We start from the raw sequence: 23432 nt of genomic DNA on the forward strand, positions 1-23432 counted from the left end.
CAGAGGGGAAAGGGCTGTGTGAAGGAGTGGGGCAGAGCATATACTCTATATAGATAAGTGGCTAACTAGTATAAAATAACATGACGCAGTGGTTCGGTTTTCCTCCTGTCCTCCCCAATTTCATCCTACACTGTAGTCCACTACTTAATTATTTGCCATAAAAAAAAGCCTCCATGCGGAGGCGCTAGAGTGTTTGCAGTGACACTTTTGTTACACACATCACGAGGATGATCTTGTTCACTTTTGGTCTTCACTTTTGGCTCCTTCCCCCCCCCCCCCCCCCCCCCCCTCCCCACCAACCCACCCACCCGACCCCGCCCAGATTAGATGTCCAGAGACAGAGAGAGAGGACAAGAGACAAATAATCAAGTTTCACAACCGGGCAGTTCCTAAACAACTGAGATTGGGTGTGGATGGGACAAAGCTAGGTGGAAACCTACAGCACTACCTCTAAGATACAACTTTATTTTGAGTCTGTGGAAATACATTATTTTCCTGACTTTTTTTGAAAAAGAAGATAAGAGAAAACCGTTATGGATCCAAACAAGAGTCCTAGCGCCCCCCCTGCGGCTTGGAATTCGGGGGAAAAGTCTATGATGGGACAACCACCTCCACCTTCATACCAGGAATATCCCCAGTACCCCGGTGCAGGCCAGCCCCAGCCCGGATACTACCCCGGCCACCCGCAAGGATACGTACCGCCGCCTCAACCCATGGGAGCCCCGGGGTACGGCCAGCCCTATGCCGGCGGCATGTACCCCCAGGGCGCCCAAGCCACCGTTGCAGTACAGCCAACGACGGTATACGTGACTTGCGCTCCTTTAGCTAACCCCGTGCCGGACTACCTGGGATACTCCATCTTCACGATGCTGTGCTGTTGCTTGCCGATTGGAATCGCCGCGCTGGTTTCCTCCATTTCGGTGAGTTGGAGTTGATGCCAAGTTCCGATTTTGAGACAAAGCATCTTGTTGACAGGCTATGTTATTTGAGATTGGCCATCGGCCAAAACTAGGCCTATGCCTTGACAGTTAGAGAAAAATGACCCCTCTTTGAGTAAAAAATGATCAAAGTAATCATTCTTTCCAAATCAAGGCCTTTTGCTACAGTATGTTCTCTTTGCCTATATGGATAAGAACATTGCACATGTAAAAATAAAGCAGTGGTAATTAATTAATTACTACCAACTATTGAAACAGTCTGAAATAAAGATATTACCACAAAAGCAAACAACAGACAAGTCATACAACTTTTTGAAACCGGTGTGAGTGAGTGTGTCTCTTTTTATCTTGATGTTTCTATGGAGAATCATCAGACAGAGATTGCTATGTGAGACTATACTGTAAGCATATAATACACCATGATTCTACGGGATTCTTAGCACTTTGGGGTCCATTCCAGAAAGTTTTTTTTTGTCAACTTTCTGTTACAGCTCTTATTAGATGTTTAAAACACGTATTATTTAACACATATATAAACAATAGAAAGGCAATGATGACGTTATATGAGAGAAGGCAGGATTTCTGATAATATATAAATGGACCCATTTACTGGCAGGGGAGATTACGTCATCCTGATAGGCGTAGTTTGTGTGTACGCTATTCTGGGCCTTATGAAAACGGTTTTATATTTTCAACCGTTATATAATTTTCGCCTCTTTTTTGGATATCTTCGTTTGTATTTTCCAATAACTTTTTTTTCGCGTTTTACCATAAAATCACAAGGAGGGGATCCCTCACTGAACAACTCCTTTCCTGAGTTATTCATTGACTTCTTTTAGGGTTTAGGACATTGCTTTCCTAAAAACAATACAAATCAAATTGTATAAATCTCATTGTGCTTGCAGCTAATCCTGATGACAACATTGAGAAAAAGAGTGGGACCCCCAGGTTATACGTGATATATGAGATGATATTTCAGGCTTATATTGTTTACTCTTGTCACTACTAACAGTGTAGTTCCATGAATCTCAGAGCTCAAATGATGCATATGTCTCCTGTCTCCTTCCACTTCAGACCAGGGATGCTAACAACCAAGGAAATGCAGAAGCGGCCCAGAAGAGCTCTCGTCGGGCAAGGAACCTGAACCACACTGGCCTAGGAATCGGTCTTGCCATCATCATCATCTGGATTGTCATGTCTGTGGTTGTGCGCAACCAATAAGGAAAAGCTCCGATCCTATACAGGTTATAGTTTTTGCCTACTTGCTTCCTTACACATGATGTTTTTAAACTATGGCTCTTTTTCTCTAAACTTTACACCCCAAAACACACACACACATAACATGTAATACGTGACATGACACATCTCATGCAATAGCAAATACTTCATTCAAAACCATTTTACAGGATTACTTCTAGCTGGGGGATGGTTGTTTAGTTTAGCAAGGAAGCAACATGACTAGCCCATGTTTTTTCATGTTTAATATTTTTTGAGACTGAATAGTGTCTAGTCCAGTGATTCAGTAATAATGCAGTGATTTTGTTGGTACATGTTTCAATCGTCATAAAACTACAGATAACTAGAGAGGGTACAATTTCTGGGGAAATTGTAGGGTGTGCTTGCTTGCGTCGGTTGCACAGGGGTCCGTTTTTGAATGACATTTTTACAACTGATTTCTGTATATTTTATATGAAAATGCATACTTATTATTTATAAAGATTAGATTTAAAAGCATTTTTTTTTGCTGCTCATTTACAACTGAAAATACGAGTGAAGTGTAGAATGAAATAGATGTCTTCTCATTTCCCCTGCAAGAGGCAGCCTCATTGTTGAATCAAAACGAATAAATTTGGCAGACCGGTGTAAAAATGGACATAATCTCTATGACTTAAACGTAATTTTAAGTTTTTCCCTTCTCGTGATATTTTCAGGCATGTAGCCTACTCATTGCATTCATTCATTAATAAAGAACCCCCTTTGAAGATTATTCTACGACGTTACCCGGCAGTAGAAGATGGAATCGCGATTCAGACAGTCCCATCTGCTAACTGAAAATATGCCCCCCAAAACGTAGCTAAATAAGCTTGACATTTATTTAGTGGAAAATCGCTCATTCATAAAAAGCTCACTGGTAGCGATCATTGTCAGTAACAACGCAAAATGCGACATAGCCCTGTGTGGAGAAGCTGCCCAGTACCCCGGTAAATTGTACTACTACGGTACAGTACTAGTAGACTACTGCTGTGTTCGTCTTTGTAGCGATTGCGTTGGTTGAATTGGATTTAACGTTCCGTTGTACGGTTTAGGCTGAAATAAATTATTTTCATGAACAGATTGACAACGTTTAGGCTGTGGCAATGAAGTTCAGGTTAGTAGTTAGATAGATTTTTGATTTAAGTAAGGGGAGTGCCGAACATGTTCTGTCGCCGTTTGACTTCCTACAGCTGTGTAGATGTTTTTGTAGTGTCTCGCGTAGGCTACAGCGTTGCAGTGAGCAACACTGGTTTGAAACCACAGGTAATGATCATTTCACCCACAAATCGTTTGCTTGTAATGTAATGTCATAATAAATCCTACAACGAAAATGTATTTGTGAGGAATGTTTATTTTAAAGATTGAAAACAGATGCATCATAGACCACTGTAGTATGTGTTGCCCGGGCAACAGAGGCTAATGTCATGATGCTAATGCTTCAGTGAAATAGTAGACTACCGTTTCCAAAAGTAGATGTGGGCCTACTTCCTTAATAATATCAGCTAATATTGTACATTACATTTCATAATTGTGTTTCACATCACAAAGTAAAATGAGTAAATAGTTATCACCCTGGCCTCTTTGCTTGTGGCGTTCCTGCAGCTGCCTTGCAGTAAAGCTATAGTTAGCCTAGCTATCCCCCAAGTTAACAGATGTGAAACGAATGTTCTGCTACAGGTAGTCACGCGTGTTTTCGTGACGTTAGTGACGTAGTGACGTTAGTAACTTCAGTGACTGTGGCTAGCAAATTAGCCACCGTTAGCTTCACTTTTCACCACAAAAACGCAATTTCTACTTAAACCATGCAACGGAACGTAAATAAAAATACAACCAACGCAATCGCTACCAAGACGAACCTTTTGACACCGCCGTTGTGTATGTAGTCCAAATATTGACTGATCCTTAGGGGGGCGAAAATAAACAATAATAAATAAATAAATATATATGTGAGAGAACAAAGGTTGTGCTCTCGCCGAAGGCTTGAGCACACCCAATAACATCTCCATTGCTATATGAAGATCTAACACTTTGACATTTTGAATACCTTTAGATCTTAATACAAATAAGTTTAGGTGAGCTCATTAACGATCAGTATGTTCCACCAATGAAACAAGTTCTGTTCTATTCCCCCCCTAGTGCATATGCAAATTACCACTCCTAAGCAAGCTTAAATGAGGGGGTTTGAAGCTATCATATGTGATTTTTGCACATTGATGCACTGACTGTGACTCCAAGCATTGTCCCAGTCTCTGACTGAAGAAAGGCCCAACTCTGCACACAGACCTTTCTTTGTCTTTCAAAGATATTTCCCTCTCTCTGTCTCTCTTGCTGTCTGCATTTCTCTTTCTGTCTCAGACTCTCTCATCCTTAAGTCTTTTCTGAAGCCTCTTTTTCTGAATGGTGCTGATTGACAATGAGGCAACACTATTCAAACATTTATTTGCTACTAGCACAATTTATTTTGAGATCCTAGTTAGAAGGTACACCAGAAAAATGTACAGAAGTATGCCATATAGAAAAACAAGAAACACAACTCAAGTAGTCTGACACAAAAGTATTAAATGAAACTGCCTTTGAGGAGACAGCCAAAACCCTGACCAAAGCTATTTGTGAGAGAGGGGTGTTAATTAGTTTTAGTAACAAAAATTGACCGTATTGACCAGACATTTATTATATTACAACTGTTTCGATACATTCAAGAAGTATTTTTACGGATCTGTTTCCATAAGTTGGGTGTAGCAAGATATGCTTGTTTGCACCTCTACCTCATCCCTAACTCCCAACAGCTTGAAGCAAAGGCCCTAATGGATCTTGGTGGTTTTGCACTTACTGCGCAAGTACGAGCCGGAAGTTCAATATGGTTTGACTGAACTTTTTTCAAGTGCACCACAGAGTACTTTCCGTAGAAACTAACGAGGCCCACTTTTAGTACAGGGACATTCCCCCCGAGGCAAGTAGGGTGAGAAGTGCCTTGCCCAAAGACACAACGTCATTTGGCACAGCCGGGAATCAAAACCAGTAACCTTCAGATTATGAGTCCGACTTCCTAACCGCTCAGACACCTGACTCCAAAACAGCTAAATACTTGGTCTACTTAATAATAGGTCTATGGTGTAAGCACCCAAACCTCCAGTTCTCCTCTGGGCTTAGACCCCGGCTCAATGCTGCTTTCAACTTTAAAATTAAGGTGGCTGTCCAAAGTGCCACAGCGTCACTCAACATGACCTCTAGTTAGGATGACAGGATGGATGCTATTTTTGAATGGAAATTGTAGATTGTGTTGACCAACTATTCCTAAATATTAGTGAATATTCAGTTGAAGTTATGTATTGAATGGATTTGGCATTTTTATTTCTTATATTACTTTGTATTTTGGTATAAGTTTACTTTGAGAAGGGAATATCCAGCAAAAAATGCTACATCCTGTTGATTTCCAAGGCACCATGCTCTCAGTATTAAATGGATATTTCATATGTTCCTACTTTTTTAATAGATCTTTTCAAATATCCTCTTATTTTGGATGCTAAAACCTTGCTATACACTGGACAACACACATAGGCTCCAGAATAATCAAAATTGCTCCTCAGTATAGGGAGGAAGGAAACTGGTATGTAATCTAATTATTCCAAGGCCAAATGGAGTCTATTTGCGCAACAGAAATAGGGAGGGGGAAGGGATTGTTTTTACTGCCGGAAGCAGTGGGGGTAGTAACTGGAATCTGTCTTTCTCTCACACACACAAATACATTTTAACACAGCGGACAAGGGATCCAAGTCAGATGGCCAAAAGAGGTCATTTACAGAGGAATTTGTGATCTGGTTCCAGTCAGGATGTTCTGAAGTGGTGTCCAGTAAAGAGTGCGTTAGACCGATTATGTTCGTTTGCCTCTCCACATTTTTTGGCCCTGGCAGATAGATTCCAAAGGAGTGGCCTAGACACCATTTTAACTTTTTTAAACGTGAAAGTTCTTCTACTAAATCTCTCACTTGATTACTTGCTGAGGGATGTCTACTTGAAGTTTATTCCACCTCCTGACATGTTACTGATCAAACCTCACCTATATACACAATTACAAATGTTATTAGGTTGCTGTGAAATGAGTTAGATGCAGACCAGATCACAAAATGAGCTTGCCAACATTACAACTTCCAGCAAAATGCTGTAAGTCATGGTATTGTCAACATGTGGATTCTTCTTTCCATTCCCCATTCCACAGCCTGCCATGGGGCCAGGGTTTAGGAGATCTGTGTAGCCGCTCTCAAAAAAACATATGGCTTAGATTGGTCATGCTTTGCAGGACCCTGTCTCAGGCAATCAACATTTTGTTGACCACAATGCTACACCACACCTAGTCAACTCAGGTTGAGAAATGGCAAATAAGACATTTTACATGTAATAAATCAGAACATTGTTCTTGTTCAATTCAAGCACATCTTTGAGCATGTCTTTTTCAACCTTAGTTCCCATGCATGACATTTTGTTTGGTGTGGTTGAATGAGCAACAATGCCTCTCAATAAAGCAAGTAATGCTCATTCTCTTTACCTCTATTTACAACACAACCTTGAGAAACACAGCCTCAACAGGAACTTAAAAAGAGTAAAAGAAAATAATGGTATCAACCCAACCCATCCTTTTTTTCTTTTCCTTTTATCAACTCCTTGTTGAGATTGGCCATCGGTGTCTTTGGAAAACCTTTCCAGACTTACTGTATGAGATTGTATGCACAGAGACTTCCACATATTTTGTCTGACCCTAATTAGAATAGTCTATTTTAGTTTGAGAGGGGGTTGGGGTAACGTGAATCTGTCATGTCTCAGCAGAAAGATAGAATTGACAGATTTGCTTGTGAGAAAGATACATTTTTGCTGTTGTTTTAAATGATTCACAATCTCTATCTCCTGTTTTCTTTGTCTGAAGAGTTGCTAGGAGACCAATGTCTAGTTCCCTGTGTGTTGCCATGTTTGTAATGCTGACTTCAGAAGTGTTTTTAAGGCCACGGGTATGTAGAATCTGCTGGGAGGGTCTCAAGTACTTAGAGTTATCTACACTTTCAATATCCTTTGCTTTAGCGGTTGCTCTCTTTGACAGTTTATTGGTTGCAAAATTCCCCTATTTTAGTTTATGGAAGTTCCAAGTTCCTGTTTTCAGGTGAGAAAGCATTTTTTATTTCCCTCTGCCGTGGTTTATGGTGTTACTTTCAACTAACACAGTTGGAAATTAGTTCAGTCAAGACAATCACGTATTAGATTTGAGCATTTATTGTTACATGACATGGACATGTAGATTTTACTTTGGCGGAGTGGATGATCTAAGGGAAGCACTCCCTGCCTCCTCGATGCAACACATACATACATGACATATGAGGCAGGGAGCAATAGAGATATAATCCCCCTGGTGGATAGAACAGACAACATGGGGGAGAAGGGGATGGTGGAGGGTGGCAGCAGCACTGATCATACAACAAATGGGCTGAGTGTGTGCGTGTGTGTGCGTATCCGCGCGTCTTTTAAAGACGACTTATCGGACGTGGCCCAATGGATATGCGCTGCTAACATGGGTGTGGTACTGGGTGGTGGAAAAGAAGGTGGAGTAAGACGCCTTACGTCCCTGATAAATGAATGACACGCGCTGCCCGATTGCCCGGCCTGAACTAGCTGCGCTTATTCACTAAAAGTGCCCCCTTTGAGGAGAATGGATAATACAGTTAGAGCCTGACTAGACAAACAGAAGAAAACAACTGTTGAACAATAGATTTGCTGGTTTAAGATCCCTGTTTACCTTGTGTTCTTGAGTACAGCACGCTTTAGGATGCTTCCCCGAAAAGGCCATTGTTCTCCCTTCAGGTGATATATGTTTTTCTGAGTGGAGGTTGACAGGAGGTTCAATATACACAAAAGTTAAACAAAATTTAGTAAAGGACTGAAATGTCCTGGATAGACTACTTGGGGCAGGGGACATCAACAGGCCCACACAGCAATCTCTTAAAGCACTGGTCGCTATGACAACAGGCACATTTAATTGTTCACTGTCTGGGAGGTTTTCTCACAACTATCAATCTCTGTCAAGTCTCTTCGACTTGGCGCCAAGCAGGGCCAGATCTGGCACTGTAAAGGAAAATAAGGCCTACACTTGGCACCTCCATAGATATAAAGCAGTTGTACTGTACGTATATGTATAGATATATCTTGACCTTACATCCCCATTCACTATCCCATTCTGTTTCACAACATCCAGTAAACTAACATTTCACTCTTTCCTGCTCTTTCATGGGACTTTCATTCCAAGCCAGACCTCAAACTGTCTTTGTGTCTGTTCTTCTACCATTTCACTCCTCTCTCTCTGCCTCTCTTTCACTTTTTCTGCTGTTTTGTAGCCAACAAATCTGAATGTAGAAACGCCCTACATAACAGATTAGATTATCTAGTTTCGATAGAGATCTGAAATGGATCCCTGGCAGGTTTAGCTGTGTATTTGACTCTTTGTAACTTCTGTTACTGTCATCTTCTTGCAACATTTGTCATTGTTTAGCATCATCACATTGGTATTTGTATACATTTATTTTGTTAAGAAGACATCCTGGTTTTTCCATTCTAAAGTCATTTGTGGCTTCAGTCTAGGTTCAGGAGTTTACGCTTTTATCAGTCAGCTAAGTGGAAAGATAGCAACACCACACAAAAATTGGGACTCAAGAATAATGAATACTGTAGATCAAAGATACCGAAATGGTCTGCTTCAAAGTCTTTCGGATGCACTGAGGTTTTTTTACAGGGAATTCAAGCATAGCAGAAGAAAATACAACTAACAAGTGTTGTAAAATATAAGGCAAACTCACAGTCAAGCTTAGCCCATGAGAAAGCCTTCTCCAGCCCTGGGGCCCCCCTAAGCTGACGCCCAGATGAGCAGTTGAGCATACTGAGGACATGATTACCTATCCTTCACAACTGCAGCATAAAACAAAGCATAAAATAGCATAAAACGAAGATGACAGTTTACAAATTCCAATAAAGTACAACTTGTAACATAGACAAATGTTGACAAATATATACACATATTCCTCTCACTCTCAGGGGCGGATGAACAATTTTCTGTGCCCTGGGCAACAAGGCTCAAGCCCCCCCCCCCTCCCCCCCCAAAACAAAAATTGGCGACTAACTTCAATTATTTTTTTATTTTAAATTTTCTTTTAGCACTCCCACTTAACTGCTTCTCCATCTTGCTACACTGCTTCTCCCCATAGAACGCTCTCCTCCAGCCGCAGCGCTTCAAGTCACGTGACTCTCGCTCGCAGTGTCCACGGCGTAGAGCTGGCAAGCCGCATGCGGCATTTCTGCAGGCTGCTACTAGACTACACAAACACTGTTTTTGACATGATTTAACATAATATTTTGATCGAACGAGTTGCAATAAAGTGCTCACATTAAGGAAAGTAAGGACTGCGTTCATAACATGATATAACATTTAGTTGACGTTGTCCAGGGCCCCTTAGATGTCATGTGCCCAGTTGCCCTAATGGTTAATCTGGCCTTGCTCACTCTAATGATACAAAAGTGAATGACCTCAGGAATTGCTGTGTCATTCTAGTTTTGTGTTGATGCATAATTATAACAATTATGTTGTGATGTTTATTTTCCTTAAAATGTGTTTATTCTAATGTTATGTAAACTGTCTATCCACATACATTAAAAGATGTGTAGTGGATGACCTGGCAGCTGTAATGTGAACCTGTGAACAATTGATAATCGGTGATTGATTAGGAACACATGGGTCCTCCAGCACTGAAAAGTTGAAGGCAATGGCTACAGTATTCTGTTCACATACCACATGCCAGGGTATTATTCCCTTCCAGAAAGCTGTTCCCTCCCATGTTCCCACTTATTCATAACCTTTCCCCTATCTGTTAGGGCTGGCGAGTGGGAACAAACTTGGAACTGTAGAAAGAATATTTTCAGGTCTTGAAAGTAGGTGACCAATTGGTTAAACCTTCTGGATTGGAGGGCTGCCGTTCCACTAACCTGTAACTTGACCCATGTGCAAATACATACAAACACAAAAAATAAACTCAGAGAGGGCTGGCAGCTGCCAGCAATCTGCAGGTTTAAACTAGTAGACCATGTTCCTCTCACGCAACATTTTCATGCCAAGACTGAGCTCCAATTGCCTTTGTCTCTTTCTTCTTCTTTTGTTTCACTGTTCTCTCTCCGCCACTTTTTCACTTCTCTGCTGTTTTGGAACCAACCAAATAAAAAGTCTGACAGTAGCAAGGCCCTACATTACAGAGTAAATTAGCTAGTTGAGATAGAGATAAGACTCAAGCCAATTAGGCTAGTTCTTTTTTTCTGAAATGGATCCCTGGCAGGTTTGGCTTGATAATATTTATCAATATTACAAGCAACACAATTCATAGACAGGCATATTTTTCTCATGAGCTAATATAGCAGGGTATAGATCAAACATTGTTATATACAGAAAATTCTAAAGAGTATAAAAGTAATATAGTAATCATTATTTGTCATCTTTATTTGTTGTTAATTGATCAGTGGTCAATTCCCTCTTCACTTGCCACCAAATATCTCAGACATTTGTGACTGCATTTCCTCAAGTAACCACATTTCTTCCCCTGCTGTCCCATCTTTTTTGGCTCTGCTTATTTCCATCAATATTGATCTCTGTTTTCCTCTTCTCCCAATCATCTCAATCCCCCTCTTCTTTCTCCAATTACTCCTTCCTTATCCCCACCCACCATTCTCTCTCCCTGACCCCACCTCCCTTCTTCCCATCCCTGCACCAACCCCTTTGTCTCTCTCCAGACCAGACAAGAGATGGTAACAACCAGAGGGATCAGGAGGTGGTTCTAAAGAGCTCTCGTCGGGCCAGGATTCTGAACTGCACCACGCTGGGGGACCGGCATCACCATTACCAATCTTTTGGATCATCCTAATTGTCATCACCGGCAAATTTGTCATAGATCAACATTGATTTTGCCCTTCCCTTCTACTTACACAAACACACACACTCTTACCACCTGTATCCCACAACTCCTCCATACTTTTTTCAATCATCTTCCTGTTTGTGCTTCAATGGGTATGTGCATGTATGTATCATTGGGAGCAGCAGATAAATATAGTTTAATTAAATTACCAGTAAGATAAGAAAACATACAATAAAACTATTGTCTCCAAAGGGAAATCTGTCTTGGACTCCATGCTGCAGTTATAGGTAGTATAACTAAAACAAAATATACCAACCAACTGTTAAATGTTTATATTTTCTTTTATCCTTATTAGATGATATTCAGCTTTATTGTAAGCTGTCACAGAACAGAGCCAATTAAATGTATATTCTGTTATTTCACTTCTGTACCATGACACAAGCAAAATGCTATCACATGCAAATCGATTATACTTTTTAAACATTAGATTTAGATATTTTATTTGAATGATCTTATGGCTTTGTGCTATACTCATATTTGTCGACACAGTGTAAACGTTTCGAATGCAATGCTTGCACATTATAATACCAAATCTCTGTCATTAAATGTTACGATAACAAAAAATTATGTCATTAATCATTGTGACAGGAAAGATCATAAGACATGTATTATTGAAAATATTTCAGTTTGTTTTTAATGTCTGCTTTTTTAACTGTATCTGTACCAAAATCCAATAAACTGGGCTAACGTCTTGTCTATGAACTTGTCTATGAAAAATTACATATTCCACGGTGAGCTTTCTGGGGCAGGTCTAAAGAAAAATAATTCTTATTATGTTTCTTTTAGAAATTAACAACTGAGTAATCAAACATCCGTTTGAAAGGTATGATCACGTGTGATTATGATCATAAAGCCCCATTTCAGTATGTGACCACGTCAACTAGACTCTTGTATCCCGATCGGATAACAACCGGTTTGTCAGTTATTCGTGTCACGGGTGTGTGCGTGTCCGAATGTGTAGAGAGGATGTGAAAACAATTAGCCTACATGTGTGGGCAGAGGCATTGTTAGACATCTACTGGGGCACAGTAGTTTATTCATATCCTTTTTTTCCCTTTCAAGCTTCCTGTGCACAATGCACTATAGGCTATAGAAAGTCCCCTTGCTTAGCCCACTATACAACAGTTCAGGGACACTGAACTGATATCAGTTCAGTGTTGATATTTTGATATCAGCTTTGGCAGGGACATCTATAGTTAATGCGAGCGTGCACATTTTTTCGCATTCATTTGAGCGCAAATAGTGTTTTTTTGAGCATGATGTAATATTTTTTTATGTTTTAGTCAAAATATGATGATCGGTAGGCCTATAATTTAGAAACTCTTTAATTTTTTTATGTTTTCTCAGCTGTGGTAGAAATTTAGGGCACATGCATAAATGTATGTGTATGTAATCTGTAAGCTCCCTTGTTCATTGATAAAGGACTGCCAGTGACTAGTTTTAAGTGAAGTGTAAGAGGCTGAGGCTCTATACTTTGCTCTGTAGGGAAAGAAGTCAGATTGTCTTAAGGTATTTATGATACCTAACTAAGAAGCCAGAGGCACGGAGGTTGGGGGATTCTTGAGTTCCCGTGGCCTAAAGGGAGCTGACCTTTTGGCCAAGAAGATTGTGTGTGTTCTGTTTGTGTTTCATTAAAGGTATCTTTACTATCCTCATTTAGAGGGGGAGCTGTGACATCAAAGAACTGTGGGACACTTGGTGTGGAGTCAAACTGTCACTGAGTAGTGCTGGCCAATCACAGAGACCGCTATATTGATGGATTGACCATCTAGGAAGACATCTAGAAGCCTTTGTTCTAAGTTCATATAAGGCAGTGCATGTGTAATGGTTCTTCACCTCTCTTCCGAACGACCTGTACATGTCCTCCGTTACGACGGGTCACAGAGTACTCTGTTAAACTTATGTTTGTGCAAACTAAATACATTGTATTGAAACCGCCATTCTTGACTATATTCAAATGTACACAGTGCCTAGAACTTTCTTTGACACAGCGTATCTCAATTCTGACTTGTGTGCCGAGTCCGACAGCTGGACTTCTGTGTGCGTGCCACAGTGGCTATTTGGCAAGCTCAGAAGAGCGCGCTGACATGGAATTCTGAGGTCATCGGTTTGTGTTTTAGGTTAAACTGCTTTGAATTTACAAACGTTGATTGGGATACTGCGTTTATTTTTTTCGTGATTATCAATCTAAATTAATGCACTTGTAACCGTATACCAGGTTGAAATGTTTGACACAACAATACCAGAAACGTATTCGTCAAAGGATTTTTATTAACAAGGTTTAAAACAGGAAAATTATCGTACTATAAAATATCAGCAGAGGAAGTAATTCACAAATAAGAAAAGGTGGCTAGACTAGGCGCCGGCAGTATCAATGAATATGATGTGCAAGTCTGCAGAGAGGGCTAGAGTAGTCTAAACGCAACCTTCTGGTGGTAAGCGTCACTATGTGCAAAATCAATATCAGCAAATTAACACTGCATTCGTATGTGCAAAAGTGCAATCAATCCGACACTGCAATCGTATGTGCAAAGGTGCAATCAATTCGACACCGCAATCGTATGTGTAACATGCAAACAATCGAGTCAACAGGTAGGACCACCACATAGTATTACCACACAGTATGTAGAGCTCTAGACATAGGGATTAACAATGTAAAGATAAAGGCACTGCGGGCAGCCAGTGGAAAGTCTAGCCATAACCTATATTAAACACTATTTAACCCTCGTGTTCTCTTCGGGTCATTCTGACCCATTAGTCATTGTTACCCACCGTCGTATTGCGACACCTTTACCGCATACAAAAACAAAGTAAAGCATTTTCTTTTAACCGTCGGGCTGTCTCAGACCCTCCACATTGCGAAGGTTAAAAGAAAATTCTAAAAATGTTTTTGTATTGGGTAAAATTGGGTAAACACAATAATGGTTCGTTATGAACCTTTGGGTCATGTGACCCGAAGGCAGCACAAGGGTTAATATACCTAGTATACCCTGACGGAGGGACGGCTCAAAGGCCAATCACAGTCCAGTGTTACTCACGACCCAACCCACGGCCTAGCCAACAGAAGTCCAGGAGGAGGTTGACGTATAGATGACTAACCAAGAGAGTATGCAACTGGAAACCCACCATCACAACCACATCTCGACTGTAAGGCACGGTGAATCCCCCCAAATCTTCAGTGGAACAGTAAGGTCAACGTTATTGTTCACCTTCTGATGGTTACATTGCAATGTTGCTTGTAAAAACAGAACGTTCCTTGACTCAGACGACCGAATAACTGTAGAACAATGCATTTCTGATCCTTGATCTTCTGTTATTTCTACATTAACGTTGCTTTGCTAAAATGATTCAAGTGTACTTGTTTCTGGATAGTTCAGATATGAGAGATCCATAACCTCCTTCAAGTTCATGAGTGCTCTGCTCCTTCTGCCCCCTTTTGGTAAACACAGTCAATGCTGCGGAGGAGACTTACAGTGTAATTACACAACTGCACTAATCTCAGCAAACCAGACCAGAGAGACTGATCCTAGCTTTCCCTTGTGTGTTTATGATAATGTAACATGGTTCTTTGATCTGATTGGCGGACCAGCTCCAGTCTGGACATGGAAGGGATGAGAGTAACCTTCAGCTTTGGTCAGGAAAGGACATCCTTAGCTTCACCTCATTATGATTTCCTGATGATGATAGAGACCACACAATGCCTGTTACAGCAAGCACATTACATAAGAAGTATTCATTCGTTTTGAATGTGTATGACCAGTGTGGAGGAATTTAACACAGGCAGACATTTACTTATAATTCCCATTATAAATTCACCTCTACCTCAGCCGTTTAACAGATCTTACCCTGAACCTGTCCACAACTGTCAACATCATTAAAATACTTATTTGTTTGATTGTTTTGTCCAGTGCATTTCAGTTGTTTACTATGAAAAGACAGCAAAACTTAAGTGGTAGTTAGACGTAAAGAGGTATTTGAGAGTGACATTGGTGATATTAACCTGCCTACAGCGTTAATGACATTGCAATGACATTTACCTTTTACAGTGACTCAGTTTATCAGTCAGTGTAGAAACGTGCTAGTGAAGATTAGATATCAATTCTAGTACAGGTAACAGGTGTGTGTGTACGTGTCTGTGAGTGTGTGTGCGTGTCTTGGGCAGGGGTGACATTGGCCATTGCATGCATCAGTATAAAGTTGGGAGGGTACAGGTGTGTTATAGAGTGGGGTGGTATATAAGGCTAGCCATGCAGAGCAGTCCTGGTCGAGGGAGTTGGAGATAGAGGAGCTAAAAAAAAACTTTGGTGTGGATCTAAGAGGCAGTCAAGATTTCGGGGGTTTGGACTTCTATTGATCTGGACGGAGACTCCTTCGGACGGCCAGCAACCATGAGTAAAGGGGTAAAAAAAATGTTTTATTTGTTTTTATGTTGAAGGAAGCAGTAGGCCAGTTTCTTCAAAGGAGGGTTTTTGATTATTATTTTTTTTACAGATTTAACCGCTGCATGATTTCTGAAATGTCTGCCTGCCTGTTGCCCTGTCTGTCCTTCTATCTGTCTGTCAGAAAGACTATGATATGTTTGTGGAGATGGACAAGATGGGTGACAAGATGGACGTCCAAATCAAGAAAAATAAAAAAACGAAGAAGAAGGAGAGACTGGAGGGCATGAAGAAAGAGATGGATACAGTAGGTGGAGAGACATTTAAAGAAAAACATAAGAAGATTGGAAATGTATTGATTATTACTCTTGAAGACTGACATGAATACAATAAGAGGCTACTTGGAGATGATGTCAGTTGTTACAATGCCCATAGGCTCATACATGTAAACCTATCATCAGAAGTAATGTGTATGTCCTGTGGCTTCACAGGATGACCATCAGATACCTCTTGAAGAGTTGGAGATAAGGTACACCACAAGTATTACCAAGGTAATAGATGTACTAAATATATATACAGTAATATAAATATATTTATAATCCTCCCCAGGCACACAAACAAACTTCCCTGCTTCTCTCCCTTCTCTCCTCTTCTTCCTCTCTGCTACAGGGCCTGACCACCACCATTGTAACACAGGTCCAGGAGAGGGACGGCCCTAATGCATTGAAGCCCCCCAAAGGTACACCAGAGTATGTGAAATTTGCTCGACAGCTGGCCGGGGGGCTGCAGTGTCTGATGTGGGTGGCAGCGGCCATCTGCTTCATCGCTTTCGGCATTGAGCTCAGTCGAGGAAACCTCACCAGCTTTGACGACGTGAGGAGTTGAGGGGGAAGGCGAGGGGTCGGGGGGGGGGGGGGGGGGGGTTGGTACTGAAGGGAAAATAAATTCCACCATTAGAAATGTGTTGTTTAAAATGTAATTGTAAGACAAGCATTTCTCTTCTTTTCCACCTCTCTCTCCCTCAACCTAACTAGCTGTACCTAGCTATTACTCTAATAGCTGTTGTGGTGGTGACAGGATGCTTTGGTTACTACCAGGAGTTCAAGAGTACTAACATTATTGCCAGCTTCAAGAACCTGGTGCCACAGGTAAAATCTGCCGGGAGAAAATAAGCATTTGTTGATTTGGTGTTCTTTTGACAATGTAGCCCTGTCTGATTTGACCCCTGTCACCACAAGAATATATTGAAATACAGACACATTAGCATGAATTAGTATGACGATGTATATTTATGTACATTATGAGAAGTTCAGCATAATATTTTATCTTGAATTTAAATTAATTTCCTTTTGTGTATTTTTGGTTTCTATGTTGTCTGGTGCCTGCTTTGCACGTGCCCTGTAGCAAGCCCTAGTGATCCGTGATGGGCAAAAGAACGAGATCAATGCCGTTGATCTAGTGGTGGGAGACTTGGTGGAGATTAAGGGTGGTGACCGTGTGCCAGCTGACATACGCATTATCACCTCACATGGCTGTAAGGTAGGTGACTCACACCTAGATCACACAATTTCCCTGTGTGATGAATAAAATATCTATTTATCTACTGCCTCGTTGCACTCCAATCCATCTATCTATCCATCCATTCCTTTATCCAACAATTCATCTAAATGTCTGTCTACCCAACCTAGTTTGTTACTGTGTTGTGCATTTAAGATGTTCCATGTTCCATGTTCCCCTCAGGTGGACAACTCATCCCTGACAGGAGAGTCAGAGCCCCAGTCAAAAACACCAGAGTGTACCCACGAGAACCCCTTGGAGACCAAGAACATTGCATTCTTCTCCACCACCTGCCTGGAAGGTTACAGACACTATCTCAATTACACCTCTCTCTCTCTCTCTCTCTCTCTCTCTCTCTCTCTCTCTCTCTCTCTCTCTCAAACACACACACACACGCATATGTAAATATCCATTACCTTCCCTTGTCCCTCTCCCAGGCGTGGCCACTGGCATCATCATCAATACCGGAGACCGCACCATTATTGGGCGCATTGCCACCTTGGCATCAGGTGTCGGCAATGAGAAGACTCCCATTGCCATAGAGATTGAGCACTTTGTTGACATCATTGCTGGGCTGGCCATCTTCTTTGGTTTCACTTTCTTTGTGGTGGCCATGTTTATTGGCTACCGCTTCCTGGAAGCCATGATCTTCTTCATGGCAATTGTGGTGGCGTATGTCCCAGAGGGTCTGCTGGCTACTGTTACTGTGAGTCTCCAACACATATGGGTTCCTCCAGTGTTGCTGGTTTCTCCAGAGTGTTAGTGTGAGGGGCCCTATTTTTTTCAATATTACACTGGTCCATCCATGGTGTCTCTCGCCCTACTCTTGCTTGACTTTAGCACCTGTTTCTCTCTCCCCAGGTCTGTCTGTCTTTGACTGCCAAGCGTCTGGCCAGGAAAAATTGTGTTGTGAAAAACCTGGAAGCGGTGGAGACCCTGGGTTCTACCTCAGTCATCTGCTCAGACAAAACTGGAACCCTCACGCAGAACCGCATGACTGTAGCCCATCTGTGGTTCGACAACACGATACATGCTGCCGACACCACAGAAGACCAGTCAGGTTAGAATCCATGGACTCAGGTGTCGTGTTCACTGTTATGAAGGTGACATTTGTGTGATGGAGAGATAAAAATGTATTTGTAAACATGAGATTAGTTTCACAACTGTTCTTTCTCATTGGCCTGTTAGGACAGAGTTTTGACCAATCGTCAGAGACCTGGCGTGCTTTGGGAAGGGTGGCAGCGTTGTGTAACAGAGCCATCTTCAAACCCAATCAAGAGAATCTGCCTATTCCAAGGGTAAGTGGATGTAGACTTAGAGCTAGTAGATTACTAGCAATAAACTAGCCTAAATCTTAAATTGATCCCTTATACCACTAGTTCCATCACTGGAAAAAGTGTAAACATATACATGTAAACTCTATTTCTCATTCTCTTACGTCACAGAGAATAGTGGTGGGCGATGCATCTGAAACGGCCCTGTTGAAGTTTACTGAGCTGACCATAGGTAACATCATAGAATACAGAGAGCGCTTCAAGAAGACAGTGGAGATTCCTTTCAATTCCACAAACAAGTTCCAGGTAAAATGTTTAACATGGAACATTTGGTTAAGATTGAGCAACACATCTATGACAACTTGTTACAGGAATTGTGTGAGTAAATATGTTTTTACATTGATTCACGTAACAGATCAAGGTCAGGGGGTAGGTTTTATAAATATTGGCAGTAGCAGCTGAGTAAATGATTAATTTAAAGAACTCAACAAGAAAAAAAGAAAACTTCCCCTCCTTTCCACCCACCCACCCACCTTTTTTTTTTTTTTTTTCTCTCCTTCCCTCTGGTGGTGAGTAGCTGTCAGTGCATGAGCTGGAAGACCCCCTTGACTTGCGCTACCTGCTGGTGATGAAGGGAGCCCCAGAGAGGATCCTGGAGCGTTGCTCAACCATCCTAATCAAAGGCCAGGAGTTGCCTCTGGACGAGCAATGGAAAGAGGCCTTCCAAACTGCATACATGGACCTGGGGAGCCTAGGGGAGAGAGTGCTGGGTGAGGCTTCATCTGTGGAAAGACCCTGAAAGAGAAGAAGTGCTGAAGGGTTGTCAGGGGGAGGGTATTGAAGGGAGGGATGAAAAGCTCTTGGAAAGAGGGATCTGGAGAATTGGGAAGGCTTGGGGAGAGTGGTGGCTGAGGTGGTGAAGGAGGACAGGAATATTTTGTATCTAACTCCATACAGCATAGGAGTAAAATGCCTCCTCGGGGAATGTCCCTGTACTTACTGTAAGTCGCTCTGGATAAGAGCGTCTGCTAAATGACTAAATGTAAATGTAAAATAACTGTATTATGGTGGTAATTGTATTTGCTGCCTACAGGTTTCTGTCATATCTACCTGAATGAGAAGGAGTTTCCCAGAGGTTTCCGCTTCGACTCAGATGAGATGAATTTCACCACCTCAGGCCTATGCTTTGCTGGTCTCATCTCCATGATCGACCCGCCCCGCGCCACAGTGCCAGATGCCGTCATGAGGTGTCGCACAGCAGGGATCCGGGTACGAGATGGAGGGAAGGAGCAGAGGAGTGGGAGGATGGGGAGGGTGGGGTGGGGGGGCAAGGGTGGGTGGGTGAGAGGGCGATGGTGGGGTGGGGCATAACATTTGTATATGTAGTTGCACAATATTACGAGACAGTTTTTCAGTTTCAAGCTTTTCAGTTTCAAGTAGTACACACACACCACACTCTTATGGCGACATACCTTACCTTGGCAGGTTGTCATGGTGACTGGAGACCACCCAATCACTGCGAAGGCCATAGCGGCAAACGTGGGGATCATCTCAGAGGGAAGTGAGACAGTGGAGGACATTGCTGCCAGGAAACGTATCCCTGTGGAGCAGGTCAACAAAAGGTCAGTTTCTGCCACACACTCTCCTAACCTCTCCCTATATGTGCATGTGTATCCTTCTGTAATGTAATTGTGTGTATGCGTCTACCTGGGGTGCAGGGATGCACGGGCATGTGTGATCAGTGGGGGCCAACTGAAAGAAATGAGCAGTGATGATCTGGATGACACTTTGAGGAATCATCCGGAGATGGTGTTTGCACGAACCTCCCCCCAGCAGAAACTCATTATTGTAGAAAGTTGCCAACGCCTGGTGAGGCACACAGCTATTCACTAACTGCACACACACACACACACACACATGTACTTTAACTCCTCTGCCTCTTCCCATCCAGGGTTCCATTGTGGCAGTGACTGGGGACGGTGTCAATGACTCTCCAGCTTTAAAGAAGGCAGACATTGGCATCGCTATGGGAATAGCCGGCTCTGATGCTGCCAAGAATGCAGCAGACATGATCCTATTGGATGATAACTTTGCCTCCATTGTCACCGGGGTGGAGCAGGGTGAGTGAGTCTGTGTGTGTGTACTCATGCATGTACGTATGTGTGTGTAGTTATGCGTGTGTATGTGTGTTTGAGCCTGGTTCCGGTCCTTATGGTAACCCCTGCGCCTCCTCTAAACCCTTAGGTCGTCTGATCTTTGATAACCTGAAGAAATCCATCGCCTACACCCTGACCAAGAACATCCCTGAGCTCACACCCTACCTCATCTACATCACCGTCAGTGTGCCTCTTCCTCTCGGCTGCATCACCATCCTTTTCATCGAACTGGCCACTGACATTGTGAGTCTCTACGTTCTCCCCTCCCTCACTTGTCATTGGCTCAATACACATCCCCTCCTCCCTTCTCATTAGCTGCATAAATCTACAGTATGAAGGCGCCCTGGACTGTAAGACCAATCCTTGTCTTGTCCTTTCCAATTCCACAGTACCCCTCTGTCTCACTCGCTTATGAGAAGGCAGAGAGTGACATCATGAATCTGAAGCCCAGGAACCCACGCAGGGATAGGCTGGTCAACGAAGCGCTGGCTGCATATTCCTACTTCCAGATAGGTTAGAGGTCATACTTCCTTCTCTGTATATCAAATTTACATACAAATTATGTACTTACAGAACACACTGTGTACAACTGATGCACTGCATGTGCATTCATAATCTTCGTGTCAGAAATAACTTGCTCAAGGGTAACTTGGGGAACTTGCTGGGATGTCAAAACAACATGAGTGTACAAGTGTATATGTGTGTGAGTGCGTTTGCATGTCTCTGTGTACCAACAGAGCCTATTATCATGTCTCCCCTCTCCCCTTCTCTCCCCCTCCTCAGGAGCGATCCAGTCCTTTGCAGGCTTTACAGATTACTTTACTGCCATGGCGCAGGAAGGCTGGTACCCCTTGCTGTGCGTTGGCCTCCGGTCCCAGTGGGAGAACACACACCTGCAGGATGTGCAGGACAGCTATGGCCAGGAGTGGGTATGTGTGTCTGAAAGTAAACTCAGTTCTGTGGTCTTCTTCCCTTCTTTTCTTTCTCATCTCCTTTGTTTTAACCCTCCTCACCTCGTCCAGCTTGTCTTCAGATCTACAGACAGCTTGTCTACTTCCAGGGGGACACTTGTTATATTGTCCACAAGAGTGTATCCCTCTCCCTCCTCTTCTCCTCCTAATCATTTCTTCCTTTCTCCTTCTATTTTATGATCCGCCTATTTCTCCTTTTTCCTCAGACCTTTAGCCAGCGGCTCTACCAGCAGTACACATGTTACACGGTCTTTTTCGTCAGTATAGAGATCTGCCAGATCTCAGATGTCCTTATTAGGAAGACCCGTCGCCTGTCGGTCTTTCAGCAGGGCTTGTTCAGGTCAGTACATATTATAAATGAGCCAATTCAAACTGTGGACTGAATTTCAATCATTCATGTATGTAATTCCAATGATTTTTAAAATGAGAAGTATTTAATAAGCTGATGAACTTGTGCAAAGTTAGCCTACGGCCAAACATACTTGTTATATATTTGTTTACAGTACTGTCTGTATTTTATTATACTTTTGAAATGAACAGATGTTTTTTCTTGATCTACTTTTCCATTTGACAGGAACAAGGTTCTAGTAAGTGCTATCGTATTCCAGCTGCTTTTGGGTAACCTGCTGTGTTACTGCCCGGGGATGCCAAACATTTTTAACTTCATGCCCATCAGGTACACATCATGTTTTTTTATTATTTAAATGCAAACATATCGAGATATATATCGAATATCGGGAACATTTACAATATCGAGATATCAATTTTATTGATATATCGCCCAGCCCTAACACACACCTGGAGCTCCTACAACCACCAACACCATAACACACACACCACTCACTCACACAGTAACACACACACAGAGAGAGGTCTGACTCACAGTGGAGGCCAAACATTTTTAACTTCATGCCCATCAGGTACACATCACACTGTTCACCCTACACCTTGACCATCTTGGTAATAACCCTCATCCATGCCCTTTCCACTTTGTAATCATGATCCATGATTCATGATCCATGATCTGGCAAAAAAACTGCACCTACAAGTAGTGTTGAGATGATATTGTTGCACTGTGACGTGGTTTAATTTGCAATGTGGCTTGCAAATACAGACTGTTAATTGACTCTGACCACCAAAATACTGTAGAATTTCAGATCTTTGATCTTCTACTGTTATTTCTACATGCACTTGCATATGCTTGCATGTTGGATGAAAGCATATTACAGTAAATGAAAAAAAATGGCTGATGTAAATGTTTACACAGACTGTACAAACGAACACTAAATAGAATACATATTCTGTAAATATAACAGATTTTGTGTCATTATAACTGATGAATTGGACTACGTTTGCAGGGTTCAGTGGTGGTTTGTTCCAGTGCCATATGGAATTCTAATTTTTGTTTATGACGAGATCAGAAAACTGGGAGTGAGACGATATCCAGGAAGTGAGTCTCATCCATCTATCCATCCTCCTGCCTTTCTACCCAACCATCTATCAATCCACCCATTCATTCACCTAGCCATTCATGTATCCATCTATTAATCCATTTAATTATAAATCTGTCTATTTAACCAGCTATTCATCTATACCACCTATCATATCCATCCACACAGGAATCACTCCTAATCTTCATAATTTCCATTTTCCTCAGGTTGGTGGGACCAGGAGCTTTACTACTGAGAGACAGACCCAGGTGGCAAGTCTTTTTATTAGGTCCTACGGTATCAAACAATCAAGTCATGTGTGAATAAGAGTTGTGTTAATGTTCATAGTGGTCCAGTATTCAAGTGCTTCTTCTACATTATATTCCATAGGTACCAGCACCATATTCATGATTATGATTTGTGTCCAAGACAGATTGGCCAAAAACCTTGTACTTGAAATCAAATGTATTTGTACTAATAAAG

At 42.0% G+C, this 23432-nt stretch overlaps 2 protein-coding genes across 3 annotated transcripts; both read left to right on the plus strand.

Moving 5' to 3' along the window:
• The first annotated feature begins 328 nt into the window (after positions 1-328).
• Positions 329-11887, plus strand: LOC134023415 (proline-rich transmembrane protein 1-like). 2 transcript variants are annotated; one of them, XM_062465521.1, is made up of 3 exons: positions 329-920; positions 2013-2182; positions 11001-11887. In XM_062465521.1, the coding sequence occupies exons 1-2, from the start codon at positions 534-536 to the stop codon at positions 2157-2159; spliced, it is 534 nt and encodes a 177-aa protein (XP_062321505.1). In that variant the 5' UTR covers positions 329-533; the 3' UTR covers positions 2160-2182; positions 11001-11887. The 2 variants fall into 2 exon arrangements, with proteins under 2 accessions (XP_062321505.1, XP_062321504.1); XM_062465520.1 differs by having other exon boundaries at positions 330-920; positions 11006-11887.
• Positions 11888-15506: 3619 nt separating this feature from the next.
• Positions 15507-23400, plus strand: LOC134023417 (potassium-transporting ATPase alpha chain 1). Its single transcript, XM_062465525.1, has 23 exons — positions 15507-15582; positions 15746-15868; positions 16053-16112; positions 16231-16434; positions 16596-16709; positions 16966-17100; positions 17302-17419; positions 17556-17824; positions 17980-18178; positions 18307-18416; positions 18564-18698; positions 18970-19162; positions 19486-19661; positions 19878-20014; positions 20111-20261; positions 20344-20512; positions 20637-20791; positions 20938-21061; positions 21332-21477; positions 21726-21859; positions 22094-22195; positions 22878-22969; positions 23177-23400. Exons 1-23 carry the CDS (start codon positions 15571-15573, stop codon positions 23203-23205), a joined length of 3087 nt encoding a protein of 1028 aa, XP_062321509.1. The 5' UTR covers positions 15507-15570; the 3' UTR covers positions 23206-23400.
• Positions 23401-23432: the final 32 nt, after the last annotated feature.

The sequence above is a fragment of the Osmerus eperlanus genome, chromosome 7, assembly GCF_963692335.1.
Source record: "Osmerus eperlanus chromosome 7, fOsmEpe2.1, whole genome shotgun sequence".
Classification (NCBI taxonomy): Eukaryota; Metazoa; Chordata; class Actinopteri; order Osmeriformes; family Osmeridae; genus Osmerus; species Osmerus eperlanus.

Coding starts and splice junctions, on each gene's coding strand:
- LOC134023417 (XM_062465525.1), top strand. Junction 18,699..18,969: donor ATTCCACAAACAAGTTCCAG/GTAAAATGTTTA, acceptor GGTGGTGAGTAG/CTGTCAGTGCATGAGCTGGA. Junction 20,262..20,343: donor TAGAAAGTTGCCAACGCCTG/GTGAGGCACACA, acceptor CTTCCCATCCAG/GGTTCCATTGTGGCAGTGAC.
- LOC134023415 (XM_062465521.1), top strand. CDS start 534: ATGGATCCAAACAAGAGTCCTAGCGCCCCCCCTGCGGCTTGGAATTCG. Junction 921..2,012: donor CGCTGGTTTCCTCCATTTCG/GTGAGTTGGAGT, acceptor CTTCCACTTCAG/ACCAGGGATGCTAACAACCA.